Source organism: Mycetomoellerius zeteki, unplaced genomic scaffold (genome assembly GCF_001594055.1).
Source record: "Mycetomoellerius zeteki isolate Tzet28-1 unplaced genomic scaffold, Tzet1.0 scaffold62, whole genome shotgun sequence".
Lineage (NCBI taxonomy): Eukaryota > Metazoa > Arthropoda > Insecta > Hymenoptera > Formicidae > Mycetomoellerius > Mycetomoellerius zeteki.
The window spans coordinates 1932929-1951666 of NW_017257632.1; the positions used below are offsets into that span (position 1 = coordinate 1932929).

General features: G+C 34.6%; 1 protein-coding gene across 11 annotated transcripts in view; it reads right to left on the reverse strand.

Moving 5' to 3' along the window:
- The window catches only part of Unc-115a (actin binding LIM protein Uncoordinated 115a), a 30684-nt gene that overhangs the window by 7653 nt on the left and 4293 nt on the right, over window positions 1-18738 (reverse strand). For 5 of the 11 annotated variants that reach the window (XM_018457265.1, XM_018457262.1, XM_018457263.1 and 2 more), the window contains exons 1-10: window positions 15215-15919; window positions 6091-6251; window positions 5815-5980; window positions 4670-4901; window positions 3872-4190; window positions 2203-2274; window positions 1403-1586; window positions 812-1071; window positions 446-707; window positions 179-262 (exon numbers count right to left, since the gene is read on the reverse strand). In XM_018457265.1, coding sequence (XP_018312767.1) covers window positions 179-262; window positions 446-707; window positions 812-1071; window positions 1403-1586; window positions 2203-2274; window positions 3872-4190; window positions 4670-4901; window positions 5815-5980; window positions 6091-6251; window positions 15215-15314 — 1840 coding nt within the window. In that variant the 5' untranslated portion in view covers window positions 15315-15919. Of the gene's footprint in view, window positions 1-178; window positions 263-445; window positions 708-811; window positions 1072-1402; window positions 1587-2202; window positions 2275-3871; window positions 4191-4669; window positions 4902-5814; window positions 5981-6090; window positions 6252-15214; window positions 15922-18738 lie in introns of those variants that run through there. The other 6 variants (XM_018457269.1, XM_018457270.1, XM_018457271.1 and 3 more) reach the window with 3 other exon arrangements.

Here is an 18738-nt window from a genome sequence, read left to right on the forward strand (position 1 = left end):
GACCGCCCGCCCTGGGAAACCCCGCTCTATCGAGACTCACAGCGTTCTCTAATCCATGTTACTTTAAACGGTAGAGTGGTATGTTAGTGTCATGTGCGAACGTGTGGACATGTATGAGATGATCGTTACTTATGTTAATGAGACAAATACGTGGTGTTGCGTGACGTCAAAAACTTACCGTTGTAACTAGGCCCGCTGGATCTGTAGCTGAAGCCATCGTCATCCTCCCAAGGCCGTGCATGATCAATATTTCGCGAAGGCGCTGCACAAAATGTTCTTCAAATTATCTTTTACATAAATGTTAAATGATACTGTTCATAGGCTTTCAAATTTAAATCTGAGAACAATATATGCTCTTCTCAAGATATTAATTAGAATTAGACAGCTAAATAATTGAAGTTTATATCTAAATACTAAAAATACGAAATTAATTGTTGTAACTTACATGCACCAACGGGACTTTCATAACGCAATCGATACGTTGGCTCTCTGGCGGCAGACGGTGTCCTCGAGGCGTTTCTAGGATCAACGTTCGCAGCTCTATGTCTCAAATTCTCCCGATCTTTTTCGCGATCTTGCAGGAATACCTTAGCTATTCCCGTGTCGATCTTGCTCAATTCGTCCTGTTCCTTTTTCAATTTTTGCTCCGCTTCCTTGATATACGTTTTGTTATCCACGTCATCCTCGTCATCAGATGCAGGTACTCCCTGAATTAAAAGAGAATGTTAATTCACTGATCAGCATCATTAAGTAAAGGATTAATGGAAAAAATAGCATTATATTATTTTGAAGATTAAATGTAAGATAATACCTTATAAGTGTCGGACCATCGTCTACGTCTTTCAGGATCAGTGTAAGGATACGGTGGAGCAGGGAAATCGTCTCTCTCGATTGGTGGTTGGGCCCCCGGGGGTGGTTTCATAGCGTCTGGATAATGCGCTAATTCTATCGGCTCATCATTATCTACTTGGCTTGCTGGCGATTTCGGTCGAGTGTCGCTCAACGCGTCGACCAAAGCTCTCATTCCCGATCTGCTGCTGCGTCCACCGCTGCTTCTTATCGAACGAGACGCTGTGCAACAAAATCAATGCGTTTTCATCAAAGACTAAATGACAATTTAATTCTGGAGAACATAGATAACCCGAAGTCAAATAAACGATATAGAATTAAAAGTTTTATATATATATATAATTTATAACAAATTATTTCATTTTAAATATTTCATCAAAAATTCAATATTTTTTTACGTTTAATTTAGAAACTAAATGGATCAAAATTTCTGTTCTTGATGCTCAAGATATTGTATTAAAGGAATGACTATATTTAACTGTGTAGCAGAATAGCATAACTATTTTAAAATTTCATTAATATCTAATAAATTAAGTATATAGAGAAAACTTACAGCTAGGTCTATGGAAATGCGGGCTAGTGGGGGGTTTATCGTACGGCTGTATCGGACGTCTCAGATATCCTTGACTGGGCGTTTCAGTCAAATACGAGTAAGTATAAATCCTAGATACATCTTCCGCCGGTCGTCCGTATTCTCGCAGGATCAGGCCGGGGCTTCCAGTTCGTGCGGGATAATACTGAGGCAATGAATGTATCTTATCACGTATGTGGTGCAGTTTGCATTTTACATCTGAATATTACTATCAATTATACAAAGTGCGTAAGAAGTTGGATAAATTAATTATAAGTCTCTCTTAAAATAAGTTAATTTGCATTCAGAATTCAGTCTCTTTAAAAGAAATTAACATTCTTACGTATTCAAATTATTGACGCACTTTGTATAGAAGAAAAAAATCGTGCAAAGCGAGCAACGCTCTGTCAAGAAAGCATTTATATTAACATATTTGAGAATTTCCAAAAATTTTTTTAAATATATTAAATTTCTTTCTTTGTTTACATTATATTTACGCTCTAGAAAACGACAGACAATCACTAAATTAAAATAATAAGTGATGCAATTAAATTTTTTAAATCATCTTATTAGTAAAAATGATGTACTAGCTTAACAAGAGTATACAATCCGAACAATGTCTCGATGGTCTCATTTTTCTATTTGACAGATCGATAAAAGTCGAAATAGAATCGTAAGTGCCCAACAGAGCGAAAGCACGCGTCGCCGAGAAGTGGTAATAAGAGACGTGATACCAGAAATACTTGTTGAGAGAGTGCTGTGCTAAGTGACATATGGCATACCTTGCGACTTAGGCTGCTGTAAGGGCTGCACAGCGATCCGTTCAGGCTTGGCGTGCGTGACCGCAATGAAAACTATACATAATGACCGTGCGGAAAAAGTAAACAACAATTAAGAAAAGCAATAATAAAAACTTAATAAAAATGATAATATAATCTTTGATGTTTCGCTTGTTTCCTACATTGAGGCGTGCGTAAAACGAAAGAACGGTAAAGTGACAAGCCAGCTGATCCTTTGAGGCAAAAATCAAGCTATACACAAAGCTGACGAAATAATTAATGTTTTTTTGGATTCGAGGTGTTCAGTTCTATATTGCCGCTATACAGAATACTATACTAAAACATACAAGAATATACGTCGAATGACAAAGTGTTTCGTAGAAGAGTCTGTAAGATTTGAAATACAAAGTGACGTTTTTAAGAGAGTCCCATCGTATATTACATATTACGATAACAGAAAATCATAAAGTAAACTTTCAGGGAAATATTTAACATATGTGAAACACTTTGCTTTCCTTATAATACAATTGACAAATTCAATTATGCAGACGAATACAACTTAATATAATGCAGCTAAGTCGAATAATGCAAGTGCTAGACATAAACAGCATGCGTTTCTTTTATTTTCTAACATAACATAGAGAGAGATATTACAATTTCTAATAATACTCAAAACCATCAAAATATTATTGAATCTAACTATTGAATCATACGATGTTGAATTCTTGATCCCCTCATTTAGAAAATGGTATATATTTAATTTTTTTTACTGTGATTCTCTTAATTTCTCGAATAAATCTTTTTCGAACGATAAACTTTATATAAATAACCAAGCGCAGTTACGTTTGAAAAAGAGTTTAAAAAGAGTACAGAATTATAGTTTGTTCTATACTCTTTGGATCAGGAAAGAATTAAAATTAGATACGATGTATTATTTTAGAACGCTCTGGAACGCAATGCTATTTCTATTCACCGTTTGAGATATGTGAGTGTCGCTTTAACGATAATGTATTTCTGTCGCTAAATATATCAATGCTTAAAATATTGTTTTATTTAAATTATTCATTATTTAAATTGTATCTGATATCTTAATCCTTGATATCTTAATCCTTGATGTTTTTTCAAACGCAATTATTCTTAATGATTTGTGTAAATCTATCATTTAAAAAATGCATTGTTTAAAAACGGCCTGTATATAGACAATATTATACGCGCGTATAACCTGTTTTAAGACATAAATGATCTGCACTAATGTAAATTATGCTCTGCGAGTCCATAAAATGGAAAGCTTGTTTTCTTTGTTACGTTAATATCTTATATGAATCCAATAATTGCTATAATGTTATATAAAATAGAAACGCCATGTATACAGCTTTATTCACAATAAGCAAGTCAATCGTAATAAGAATATAACGTGAAATAAGACAAATGTTATATTTTTATATATGTTAATTCGATATAATCGATTATTACAGTAAAATATACTTATCCAAACAATTAAACATTAAGATGCTACAATTGCTTCGTTAGAATTATAATTAAATTCTAATTAAATTAAATAAAAATAAACAAGCTTCTGTAATAGCTTAAATTAGTTATAATACATAAATGTACAGAATAAATACGACTAGACAGCGAATCACACCTATCACGCAAACGTAACCGGACTTACCTGCATTTCCGAAGCACTGCTGGAAATTCGCTCCGATTCCCGATGCTGCGGGGTGGGAGCGTCCCCGTGTCCGTTCACGATGCCATTGGGTCCGGTTGGTCCTGGACCGCATCGTGGGTGCCATATGGCGGCACCCTGTAGGTACATTTCCTCTCCATCGCCAAATGGATCGCCGCATTTTGTGCAGCGCGCACAGGTTGGATGGAAATGATGGTTGTCGCCGGCCTGCAAGACCTTGCCGCTAATGTAACGGTTGCAATAGGCGCACTTTACTCCAAACTGCTTCTGGTAATCCTTCTCGCAGTAAGGCACGCCATCTCTGTTGAAAAAAAATTTAATAGTTACGGTCATTTAAAATTCAAATCCTATCTTTTTTATCCATTTTTATGCTGGTTTGAAAAAAAATTTTTTTTAATAAATATATAAATTAAAAAACATTTATTAAATATTTTTTAAGATATATTTCTTTTTCTCTATCTTTATCTTCACATTTTTCCAATCCTATAACTATCGAATCCTAATCCTCATAAAGAAGCTATCATATTTTTAGAGTAATATATAATCTTTTCTAATATATGCATTTGTCAATAACATCAATTTATTTAAAAAGAACAATATTTTATTTCTATGAAAGTTATAATAATATTCTTCTATAAAGGAGAGACGCTGTAGCGTCTTTTTCATAAAAAGGATACTAATGAAAAATATACTTGATACGAAACGCTATCGCGTTTTCTGATTAATATTCCTGTAGATAATTAAGATGAAAGGATAGATTTGGATCAATGCGAAACTCACTTTCCCATGTATTCCCCGTGGAGCACAGTGTCGCAGCTGTGACACTTAAAACACCAGACATGCCATTGACGATCGAGTGCGACCAATGCCTGACCTTCCCTCAATTGGTTTCCACAACCGGCGCAAGCACCAGGGTCAGCGTGTCCGCCACCTTTGGTACCGGCGCTATTGCCAATCGGCGTGGAGGCCTCGCGAACCGGAATACCGACACATCGGTGACACAGCGCTTGACCTACGAATAATGCATAGTTAATGAAGATTAATGAGACCCGGTAACGGATCCCGAAACGTTATCATTAACCTTTGTGCCCAATTGTCTGTTTTATGAAACTATCATCCAGTTTCATTTATTATTGCAATTTTTTTTCATTAGAAAAAAAGACTGGTTTAAGATCACTTAGTTTTATTATGTTGATTGCATTACAAAAATTACACAACATTCAATAAATTATTAATTTATTAATAGTAATAAAGATAAAATAATTCCAATTAAGATAAAAATTCAAAAAATTCGGTTCAGAAAAATGTATTTGAATTGATAAAAGCTGATAAAAATAAAATTTTCTTTAATGAATTATTTCAATTGACATTTCCCAAATTATATGGAAATATTATGGAATTTACTTTCATTTTCTTAACGACTTTCTTGATGAGGGACTAGATGTGAAATCCAGCGTAATTTATTCATAACGTTCAATCGGCCTTAATTTCTTAGAAATGGGTGACTTGCATCGTTACAGTACACAATAAAGGGATGCACGTCATGCCGGATTTTTACCTTTGGCCGCGTAATTGTCACAAGGACGTATGTATGTACATAGTAGATGCTCGCGACCTTGTAATAGTGGAGTAACGATAAGCCTAAGTGGCAATTTGCTTTAACAGATTGACTACTACCGCTAATTGTGAAAGCTGCATCAAAGAGACACATCGGTTACACAATGATTCAATACGAATCGTAATCCATAATTAGTAGAGAAACTGTTGATAATTTGAATTAGTAAATCTTTCATGCGTTTGTCGGTATTCATGTATAAGAAACGCTGTGTTATGTTAACAATCAGTACGCGCTAAACAAATATGTAGATTAGATTCTATCTCAATTTAGCCTTCAATGAATCATAAATAATTGTTTCATCACATACCTTGAACAAGAGACACTTTTGTTCCCTGTCCTAGCAATGGTTGCCGACATCTTTGGCAATGGAAACAATTTGGATGAAATGCATGCTTTTCGCCAGCTGTCACCACATCACCCTCAACATACTCCCCGCAACCAGCACAACGTGTACCCCAGCGTTCCCGATAGTCCTAGTAAACAAAATAACAAACGCGTTAAACTTTTCGTTCTTTTCCAGCGAGACCTTTTCGTTACATTTAAAAAATCTTTAAGAATAAATGTCGAATAAAATGTGACTCACCTTAGTGCAGTAATAGGAACCCTCACGTGCAAAGAAGCCACCTTGCGCCAAGCTGGCATTGCACTGGGCACACTTGAAGCACCCTATGTGAAAGTATTTATCCTGCACCCGCAGTACCTCCCCACTGCACTTCTTCTTACAAGCCTGACAAAACGTTTTACCTGAAACAAGAGAGCGTTTTCCTTTATGAAATGCTTTTTCACGGATCATTAGCTTCCTCCTCCAAACTCGTAATCTATCCGACAGTAATATCGTAAATTAACTGAGTGGCGAGCATTCGCGTATAAAGAAATTTCTATCGTTTTAAAACAAAATAATAGCTTTCCAACAAATATTTATACGTTTAAACATTTTTTTTTCTGTAATATTTGTAAATCTTTAATAGGGATGATCATAACTTGCTTTTGTGACGTTCTAACTCATTCTATTATCAAAATAACAAAGTAAAGAATTCGAGTCTTTAGAAAAATTATTTTATAGTATAAAATACATATTTTTAGACACTGAAAATGATTAAACGGCATCTAATCTTACTATATCTTTATTTTTTTATATATCACAAAGTGACAATCGGAAATTGCAAAAATTAAATTATTTTGCAAAGCATTATCGTATTAAAAAACTTATAGTCTCGACTTATAGTTTTTTTTCTAACTTATATCTCGTTACTTAGTATTAGAAATTTATTCATTTGCAAAAGATATTTGTAAAAAATAAACGTCATCTAAATTTTAAATAATTTAAATAATTAAATAATAACGTAAAATAAAAAAAAAACGATATTTAATATATAAGAATAGTTTTACAGTAAAGAAATTTTATCATTATATACTTATAATAATGAAAATTCTATCTTCGTCATAGTCTATATGACGTACATGATCAGATAAATAAAACTTGTTGGACGGATGTGTTAAAAAATTGTTAACAGCGTGAACTTTTTCAAGTATAGGCAAGTGTATGAGGACGCAAGCTAAAAATAACGAGAAGACACCATATGAGTCATGCACCTTTTCGTGCGTACCGATCATTCGAAATTTCTTTCAGTGTTTACGCTAACAATGACGACTCGCATCTCCCACTCCACGTGGTCTTCGGCTCTCCATGAAGCGTACGTTAACTTTCAGCAGTTACGTAATGCACCTGTCGCCAGCTGAAAGAATGCATTACAATGCTTGCGTTCTGGAAGATTATCCGCGCGTTCTATAATAGGGTTTTCCATTGAAACAGTTTAGACCCAGAATAATCCGAGTCTCAACGAACCGATGTTCGGATTTGAGATAGCTTTGATCGTAAAGCTAAATGGCAGATTAAGGACAACTGACTTATTCCAGACTACACGTGATAACTATTAATAGTAAACTCCTGGAGTCATTTTGAAATGAAAATTCTAACTAAATTGTCGAGAATATTTTTAAATGAGAAACATTTAAAGGTAACCAATCAAATCATTATTTATTAATTGTTAATATTGCTCATTTGCTATGTACACTATTTAAAAAACTAAATTTTTTAGAAAATAAATTTGAATATTTTTAATCATTAAAATATTAATTTTAAAACGCAATTTTCATGTAATAACTAATTACAGAAGAATAAAATTATGTTTTCTTAAAGTATGTTTTTTCTTTTTTCTTTATGTGTTTTCATTCTTTTTTTCAAACTAAAAATAATTTTTTGTTATATATTTTATTTTTATATATTGTATTTTTGTTATTGTTGCAAAATGCGACATATTCATTAAATTTAACATCTAATATTACATTTAATATTTATTTATATATATATATTAAATAAGTTTTTAAATCCTACTTACAACTCTAAACACATGAAAGTTTGTATTTCACGTACATTTCCTCCTTCTTATATCTTTTAACAGTTATTAAATGCTGCCAAAAAGTTCTTCGCATGTTTTTCTTTTTTTTTTTAAATACATCAATTTACTAAAACAATTTTTTTTATACCTGCACGTGTATATGTTTGTCATTGTCCCCGATTATGTTTGTAACACGTTACGTTCGATTTGTACGCGTCGCGAATTAATATCGCGATCGATTGAAGCAAACATGTCAGCCGAAACACGAGCACGATGTGTTTTGACACGAATATATATGTACGTACGAATAACGTGGATGCATTATTCATTAGACGTTTGATTTCGGACTTAATCGGCACTTCGCATATGGATGTAACACGTTTTCTTCATTATATTATCGTTACACTATTCTTCATTATTTCATTACGCGAATAATGAACGTTTCAACCGAATACGAGCAGCATAATTTATTCTGCCATGGCAACGCAAATTGCATGACCTTATTATATAAATTGTTACGTGATGAACTGAATGTTCTCGCTTCCGTGTGTACATCGCGGAAGTTCGCATGTCACAAGAATAATTAAATAGAAAAAAAAAATGACCGCAAGTGTTTTGACGAGTGTGTATGAATGAAAACTCGTGCTGGAACGAGTGCTTATCCAGTTCGGTCGTTCGATGATTCAACTACGAGAAGGCGCGATGAATATGACGCCTTTATTGAGTTATCGGTTGTTTTGAACGCGTTCCACGATAAATTATGGCGTATCTGTAGTGCCGTTACGCTCGTGGCCGAAATACGCAAAGGGAATGTGTGTTCACTCATAGCACAATCAATATTTAGAGAGGCAGAACTAATAATCTACCTCTGTTTGCGTTCGCTGCACCGAATCCAGCTATTTCGTGCAAAGACTGCGCTCGTTTCGACCTAATGATGTGTGCATAGAAGAAAAAAGTATGCAGGAAGCTGCACATGCATTTCTATTCGGTCCCGTTGGCGCGAAACGGAATTCTTTCATTCTGCGAATGTAGAGTGCGACGTACTAATTACTCGTCAACCGCGAATTCCGTGGCGGATGCCGGTGACGCGATCGATTTTTATCTGTCGAAAGGAACAACTATTTCTGGAGTAATTAATAAAAAAAAATTAAAACACTGAAAAGAATTAAGCTTATAATTAAGTCTCCTATACGTAAAAATCTATTTTTGGATAATATCGATTAAACGTTTTAATAGAAAGTATTTAATTTGTTAAATAATTATATGACTAATAAGTTAAAAAATTCCTTTTCAAATTTTCAAAAATTTTAATACTTCTGTTGCATTTAAACTCTCCTTACATTCATTTTGTAAATGCCAAGCCATATCCAGTATAAATCAAGCAAGAAATATGTTCTCTCGAGGAAACAATTTTCTTCGTGAGAGAATTTCACGCGAATTCAATGAAACGAAAACAAATGCCGGTGCCATTTATATAAATGCCGCCGGCATTTATATAAATCAACGCTGAAAAAGATGGAAACGTGCATGACATCATAAAGTCGAGAGGTAAAGACCAGAATCCCCTGTGCCTTAAAAATATACGATGACATCACAGCTCTCTTCATACATTTGACATCATCGGATCGTCGCATGAGTTAAAGCCGACAGAATCCTCGTTGCACGTAGGCAGATCAAGTTAAACGCATCCGCTTTGTGCGGAATTGTCGAGGTCCTCTGCTTCAGAAATGACATTCTCTAGAATCCGCCAGACAATGTCCATAGTAGCAAGAAATATCGATTTTACAATTAGATAGCGACACGACAATACGACAGATGAACGAACGAAGGGTAGCGAAAATAATTCCTCAAAAAAATTCTTTAAACAGATTGTACGTGTTAGACTCAACATTTCCGGCTTACAACAATACGTGCCGACGCTGCTTTCTCTACTCCTCGCTGCAGTAGGAAGAGCTCGAATAGAATCGAAACTCACGACGCGAGTTTAATTGAACGGGGCCACTCGTCCATGAAGTGACACACCCTCGTCTGCGCGTCGCATGTCGTTTAATTTACGGCACGCTTCAACTGGGGCGAAAAATCTGTTGCCAGAAAAAAAGAAAACGATAGGTCGATAGGCCCAACTCGGACGCGAGCGAGTGATAACGGAATTTATCGTCCTCGCGATTCACGCGCGGAACATGTCAATCGTGTGCGATAACAATGTGTCGATGTCACGTGCAGCACTATAAAAAAAAGGAAAAGATAATAAAGCTAACTGCCCAACCGAGTTATTTAACGAAAAAACTCAGGGAATTTGATAAAAATGTTTCTCGATTTTACCAAACGTTTCCAAATACTTCAGTAATTATAATTTGATTAAAGTACTCTGTTATATATAATGTTACTTAATTTATATTGCCACTGGCTCAATATATTGTTATTTTATACTAGAACAGTGGTTAAATTTGATATTGTAATAATATTAAACTTAACCATTCGTGCATTCTCATATAGGGTTTTACAATCAAGCCAGTACTGAATCATTACAGTTCAGATGCTAGCGCAGTACTGGTAAACTCTACTGGCCCAGTACTGGCCAAGTACTGGATGATAATATGGACCCGGTACTGACTGACAGAACTTTGGCTGTCATTTGACAGTGATGGTCCAGTACTGATTGGCAAAACCTTGGCCATCGGTTGACAGTTGTAGCATTGGATCGGCATTGATTTCGTTGTAATTGCTGACGTTCCTATATGGATCGTTTTAATATAAAATAACGATATATTGAGTAAAAGCAATGGCAACTTAAATTAGGTTAAATTTAATACTGTAGATTCAATGCATGAATCACAGATTCTTATATGAAATAACAGTTGCGGGAATACATGGCTGTGCGAATTACACGTTTGACATGAAGCAGAAACTCTGAGTCATAAGGTATGCATACCACGACTACATTGCTAATTAGTAATTCAATATTGGGATTACTCTCCCGTTAAAAAGACGCCGTATCACGAAGGCGTGCACAGAATAATCAGTTTTTGCCGCACGAACTGTCACTGGAAAAGACCTGATAGACAATCATATTTTTCTTCAACGCAAAGGCCATTATTTAGCGCGACTTTTATATCCGCGATACACCCCGGCGATCAGATATTTCAGTGATTATATCCTTAGATTACAGTTGTCAGGACAAAATCAACAAAATCGAAATTAATTGAAGAATAAGGTCCCGTCACTTATCGCGATCACTCTACATAGATACCATGCACGAAGGTGGTATGTTAATATGATTCATAAGTGATCTAAATAGGATGTGGCAAAGTGGGGTCAAACGCGACGACCCTGGACTGCCCTGATCTCTCTCGTTGCACTCTAAGTTATAAAATCGAATATTAATCGACTGTGCAATGATTATCTGTCAAACGTATCTAATCACTTCATATTTTTCCTTCGCGCTATCAGTCGATGCAGTTTTTGCTATAGTTTATATAAATCAAGAAAATTTCCAGTTATTAAAAGTTTCTTGCACATCATGACATCTTTTGCAAGTTCTTCGTTGTTTATTTGCTAAACGCAAAGTATATAGCTAAAATAGTATTAAAATAGTATTAAATTACTAAATTTAATACTATTAATTATAAAAGTAACGCAAAGTAGCTATAAAATATTATGCGTTAATTAATAAAACAAAATTCAGAAGTGGAATTTTCTTAGAAAAGGAAACATAGGTAATCATTGTAATTGCTGCATTATTGCTATTTGCATTGCTACATTTCTCTTTTCCACTTTTCAACTTAAATACGTTATATTATATTTTAGAAGAGAATGGAAAGACACAATCGTGCAGCTCATTTCATTATGTCACTGTAAATTCTTAGAATGTGTATTAGGTCAAGTTAATTTGTCTGAAGGAAAATTTGGAACGTTGTCTGAAGGAAGTTGATAATGAATGACACAGAAAAACAGCACGAAGGAAGTTGATAATGAATGACACAGAAAATATCTAGGCGTCTAAAAGTGTATCTCCAAGAAACAACTTGTATTTAAAAGCGATGCTCTCGAATTGTACTAAATAATATTTATGATTATGCACATTATTTTTATCGTCAAAATTCAAACACTAAGTAACAAAATAATATTCAATATTTTTCACTTGTTTGGCAATCTGAATATTGTATTTTGAAGCTGATTCATTCTGTTATCTAGACGAAACAGAAACAAATATTACGATAATTCGAAAGAAGAACGAGATCGAATTTCGTTTAAATCGTATTGCACACAATAGGTGTTTTATATTACACTATATATTTTATTTTAAAGATAACGTATAGCGTGATATAACGGAAGAGCACGTGTTAGATTTCGCTGAAATTCGCACCAGCATGCACTCGACAGAAGAACATCTGCAGAACTGCTATGTCAGCAGATAAATTTTTACCCTCTCCTTTCTACTAAAACCTGCTAAACTACCGTTTCTTTTTTTTGTTTGCACTATGCTTTGTTACAATCTTTTTTATACTTCTAAAAATTCAAGAAATAAAAGTTCAATTTAAGTAATGCAAAGCGTAATCCTTTCAACCAATGTAATTATTTAATTTTAACGAACGACAGTTTCTATCTTGAATGTCGCTTTTATAAACAGATCATTTACGAACGAAACATTAAAAAATTGATTATCGTCGACGTTTAAACTCGCTCTAATGAAAATGTGTTAAACTGCTGCACTTCAATTATCCTGCGATAATAAACTGATGTAACGTATGAGATGCAATCAGAAATTAATAATTCGTATATGCACGTGTTGGACAATCACTTCTCTCTATAAACGTTATATCGTATTCAGATAATCGTCACTATTCGATAACGCATCCTCAGAGAATGAGAGTTAAAGATATGTATATTACAGTCGATTATCAAGCAAGTTAACAGTAATGACGCGATAATTATAGCTTTTGCAGTTAGTTCTTATCGTCATGGTCATTTCTTGGTATTATTTTTGTTTTGTACAAGAGATATGTACTAATTCAACAATACTTCATATGTAAACTAATTTCACAATTGACCACATACAACAATAAAATTTTATGTAAGTAAATTACAATACTACACTGAAAAAAAAGATTGGCTGCTGCAGCAAATTAGATGGTAAAATATGGCATAGCATTTTTAATTGATTGTATCAGTCAATTTTTGGTTGTGTTAGCCTATACTAACATTCGAAATCCTATACTAACATTGCGGATAGGCTAACGCACCCAAAAATTGGCTGTTACAATCAATTAAAAATGCTATGCCATATTTTACCATCTAATTTGCTGCAGCAGCCAATCTTTTTTTCAGTGTACCACATACAACAATAATATTTTATGTAATACTTTAGATATGTAGACTAATTCAATAATACTTGATAATAAAAATTAAAATTAATAAAAAGAATACACAGTATTTAAGAGCTACCCGCAGAACTAATTGTTGCGTGACGTAAAATATATTTTCCAAACATTAATCATATAAAAGATAAGTAATGTCCAACCTCATAAGTTATAAATTGTTTCTTATTAATGACAAAATTAATTGTTAAAAAATAGTTATTTTATATTAGGCATACATCGCAATGTATTGCAGCATATACGTAAAAATAAACGTAAAACTTCTTATATTATAAATGCCACAATTTTTACCTAATCGTTCCATACAGTTCAAGGTTGCACATGACGTATAAAATTATTATTGTTATGAACTGGCAGAGGCCGATTGTACATGATGCAACGTGCAAAAGTACATATTTCGGCTTGTGTTCATTGTATGACAATTGACCGACGGTTACTTAATAATACATGAAGTCAGTAATTAGTATCCCACGAGTGCGGGGATAACTAAATTATAAAATGCTTGTACTATATTCTCGATGTGTGTATATGACTTTTATGTCGATAGCGCGAAAAAACGCAATTATTATACCCTGCGCATGATGCAAAAAAATTTCCGGTAACCCTGTTTTACTGTTTTTGCTTACTAACTTAACTATATGTCAACAGTCAATGTCAACGGAAAACGAGTACTTTGCACCCTTAAACATTTCTCCAGGAAAGCATTTCAAAATAATCATTACGAATGCTCTCGCGGTTTTTTTAATTCAAAATTCAACGTAAATTGCGCAATAAGTTAAATTTAAGGTTGAAAATATTTGATAATTTGAGAACGAGTCATAGAATGAGTTACAGAATGTATTCTTACAATCATACAGACAACAGATAATCGAGAAAATGGTCTAGGTGATACTGTCGGTCGACCACAATGTAAGTGAGACCCAAACGGGATTCCGATCGGCGTTTCTGGCGCGCTAAGGAATGCATTTCCTCGTCGGAGCATCGGGACGGTTAAAAATGTCCTCGGCGTGCGGTACCGTGTCACGTTCCTCAGATTCGCCTCGTCACGAACGACGAAAATCGTGACGGAGATATTCGTGGCTGAGAGGCAGCCGTCGTAATATGCAAATATTGCCGGATCTTGTGGATACCGTGGCTCGAGTGGTATCACACGAGGTACTTTCGCATCGTGTAATTTAAGCATCGTGTCGCCGCGATATATTAAACCAGTCGTGAGGCAAGTTGATAAGATGGACGGATGATCGGCGGATGTCGTAAAATACCGTACCGATCGGCGGAACGGATTTCACATTACCGCGTCGAATTTCTTGTCGAGACAGATTTCATCTCAGCGGACATGGCTCCAATTTCGCGAATAACGTGACAAAAAGCAAGATCTATTTACATAGCAGTAGTCGTAATTATTTCACGTTTAATTAACAGTTTATTGAAAGTTTAATGCGTTTACCGCACCGACGCGATAATAGTGCTAATGGATTTCGAAGATTAATGAATACTGATACAATAAATATCTCGATGTACGCTTCATTCAGCATTATAGTCCCACGGGGCTTTTACCTACCAATTTTTCCTATTTATAATATCTATTGCCTATATCATAATATTACAAACAGACACAATGAGATAATGGTAATGAGCAAGGATTATTAAATTAAAAGATAATGATATTGTAGGAGATTCGAGAGTTAAGAGTCATTGAACGCCACTGATTCATTTAAACTTCACTGCGGGATCTTCAAAAATAACGACAAATAACAGCACAATGGTTCGTCGTTGCGAAATCAATTGCGCTTTTAATCAAGCATTGTCATCATGGATGAAGGCAGATTGATGTAAAGTAAAAAGAGCGGCTCGTTCGTCACGATGACCGCAGAATAGAAGCTAAGGAAACGACTTTTTCAGTCCTTCACGACGGCCAACATTTTTTTACCTTTCTTCAACGGTTTTTGCTTGTGCTGGTCGGCACCGTCTTTCTTGAACTCCGCCTTGCTTTCACTTGCTATCAAGCTCTCGCTCGTCTTCGACTTCATCGTGTTTACCGCGTTGCGTAACTTTCAGGGACACGCACCTCTCCTTCCCGTTTCCTTGCGATGTTAAGATAAGAACGTCAAGCCGCTTAGACGATCGGTGTACGTTCGTCACCGGTCGAGGTGCAACTCGAAGCAACCGCGAGCAGATTCGTATCCCCGATCCGTCGTTGAGATCACTCAAATAACTCGTGAGTGAGTGAATTGTCGACTAACACCTGTGTCTTGATTGGTCAAACTTGGAGATTTTGATAAAAAAATTCGACATATCACACACGTTGTCCGTTTAGACTGAATATTTTCTTCTCTATATGATATCGTTATGAATCCAATGTCATATAACGTAGCATCCTCGGTAGATTATCCAGATAATCGAAGGCGATTACGTTGTTTGCTGAGTAATGCGTCGATAATAATACAACCAATTTTTTTCCAGAAAGTAAAAATTTCAGTTCGTATTTAATATATTTGGTACGAACGCGGAATTTGTAAGTCGTAGGAATTTTTAAACGATTAATCGACAGTTCGCCGAGAACTAATCTGAATTTCGAAGCGTACGGTGCGAGAAACTTTAACGTAATACAATCAGTCAATCACAATACACGTGCCGATACAGTCGCTGCGACTGTCGATTGTCGACTGCCAACAGTGCCGACCAGTTACTGGCCAGTATGAGATTCGTGCCTCGTCGAGTCCCGATTGTCAACCGGTACAGTCGGCGCAGATAATGTTCACTTTCACGGTCGACTCCGCCCTGAAAGCCTAATCCTGTGAGACGACTTTGCACCTCTTTCACTCTGTGCTTTATACTTTGCCGCAATCGTTTCTTTTTTTCTGTCTTCTTGACTCCGGTAATCTGTCCTTAATGTACATTTGCAAGCAATGATATTCGCAGTTGCCTCAAGGAGATTAGAAAAATATGTTTGTAAGTCGGCAGATTAAACTTTTTACTTAGCTTGTACACAATTGCATGCATCACGAATGTTTAGAAAGATTTTCAAGTACTATACGGAAAAAACGATTTTGCTGAAATGTCTAAAAATTTAAGTGTATATATAGATACAGATTTGAAAATAATTTTGGATCATCAAAATAATTATGTACGAAACTCAATCTCAATAAATAATGCTACAAAAAGTTGTAACATTCTGGCAACCAATTTAAGCATCTTACATAATTATTTCGATAGTAATATAAAATTATTTTCAGATTTGTATCTATAATAGAAAATACTTTTAAAATCTATTTTAAATTTTCAGTAAAACCACTTCTATGAAATGAATAAAATCTAAAGTTAAAATTTTTTACTCTGAAATTTGCTTTACCAGGAAAATCTGAAGTATATTAAAAGTACAATTATTATTTTTTGTAAAAAGCGAAAGATCGGATAATATTAACTTAGATGACATGACTCGAAGCTATTAAGGGTAATTTTATAAATGGAATCATTGCATAAAATCTTAATCCAGTTAGCTGAGAAAGATGAATAAAATATCTTGAAGTTCGCTTTATACATTTTTAAATATATTTTACTCTAAAATTTACTTTCTTGGCTCGAAAAATCTGAAGTGTACATTAAAAATGCAAAGCCAAAGATCAGATAATAGCATTCAAATTATCCGACTGGAAGCTATATTTAAGACTAATTTATAAATGGAATTATTACATAAGGCTGTAATCCAGTTAACTGGGAAAGTGTCCAGCGCTTGTCACAATTTTATCATCATATACACATGCGGTGCCCTAATTCTGTCAGCTTAAACTAGTTTCACATAATAGGATATGATTAATAGTGAAATAAAAAATGTAATATAATGTTGCTCTTCAATTAAAAACATGTAAGACAGATTAGAGACTTTATATTTTTACAATAAATATTTTAATAATCAATCTGAAAATTTTCCAAAGTGAAACAAGCGATTCTTGTACAAGCTTTTTGATACAAGAATAAAATTATGATAGACACTGCATCTCTCTAATTTCGTTTTAAAACTTTTAAATTCGAATAAAAAAAACAAAGTAGCTGCTATTTGTAATTTTATCTCGCTCAATGAACATTATATTGCAAATGTTGTGCAACTTCGGAGTTATGTTACATCTCCCAAGACCAAGTCAAAGAACGGTGTAAGTCGATGCACGGTGTGATCACATGCACCAATAAGCGCCTGAAATATTGATCCAGAATGCGTACAGAAAACGAGTGCTCTTTCTACTGGATAATCTAATTTCTTCGTCAATACTGTATTGTAGAACTAGACAACTCCAGACTAAAATGATTATTATTTTTATATCTTGTCAAATATATTTTTTAAAAAGAACGAAAATAAGCTTTTACAGGAATATCACTTCGATTTAAAAATGTCGCATTTAGCGATTTCCATTATTCTTAATTAAAATTGATTGTATATAGTTATATTTATGGAAAAATTCTGATTATTTAAAATTGGTTGTATATAATTATAATATTTATAGAAAAATTCTCATTACAATTTTCCAAAAGCAGAATCGTAATTTACGAGGGTACAAGAATTAGACGAATTTCGCACAATTTCGTGTCGAAATCGGACGTTTCCGTCGACGCCAATTACGAATCTTCATCGAGGGGGAATTCTCCTTCAAGAAATGCAGCGTCTATGGTAGAGTTTGGGGGATACGTTAGGGATCGATCAGCGGCTCTTTTGCAGTTTCGTGTGAAACGTGCCCGACATTAACGGCATCTCCAAGGGACCCTCATACCCCTGTCAATGGAAAGAGGATCAATATCACGTGTCGATCGTTGCTCCGGCTTTACGCGCTTCGTCGTCAACTGATCTATTATGTAAACGCCTCCTCGTGCGTGAAATGGCTGCCTCACGTGTAAAGTCTTCGCGTAAGCGTAAGGTACACATTGCGAGATCGACGGCCACGTAATGTCGCGGATCGGGGTTACGATTGTGTACTGTCGTAATACGATCAGTAAACGGGCGTCATGAAGACACGAATAACAAGCTAAATAGTGTTCTGTATAGCCGATTATTCGATACGAAAGATTTTTAGTAATTGCTAATTATTGAAAGATAAATTGAACCAACGTTATTTCGAAGCTGTCATGCATTCTTCTGACATTTAAGAATGTATCAGGTGTATAGTCTCTGCAAAAAGTGACTGGAATTAGAAGTTTATACTTTCCATATAAAAGAACTTTTTCTCCAAATGTCGTCTCCTATTAATATTAACGGGAACTGTTGCCAAAAGACATTTATTTTTTCTTGTATTTTAAAGAAAAGTTGTTCTAGATTCGTTAGAGTGTCATATATATATATTTTTTTCAATTTTTTTTAACATAAAAAATTGAAAATGTTAACTTACAAGGGAACCTCTCGAGGTGATAAATTCTGATTTTAATGAAACTTTGTGAACTTGTAGTTTACATAAAGAGATGAATTTA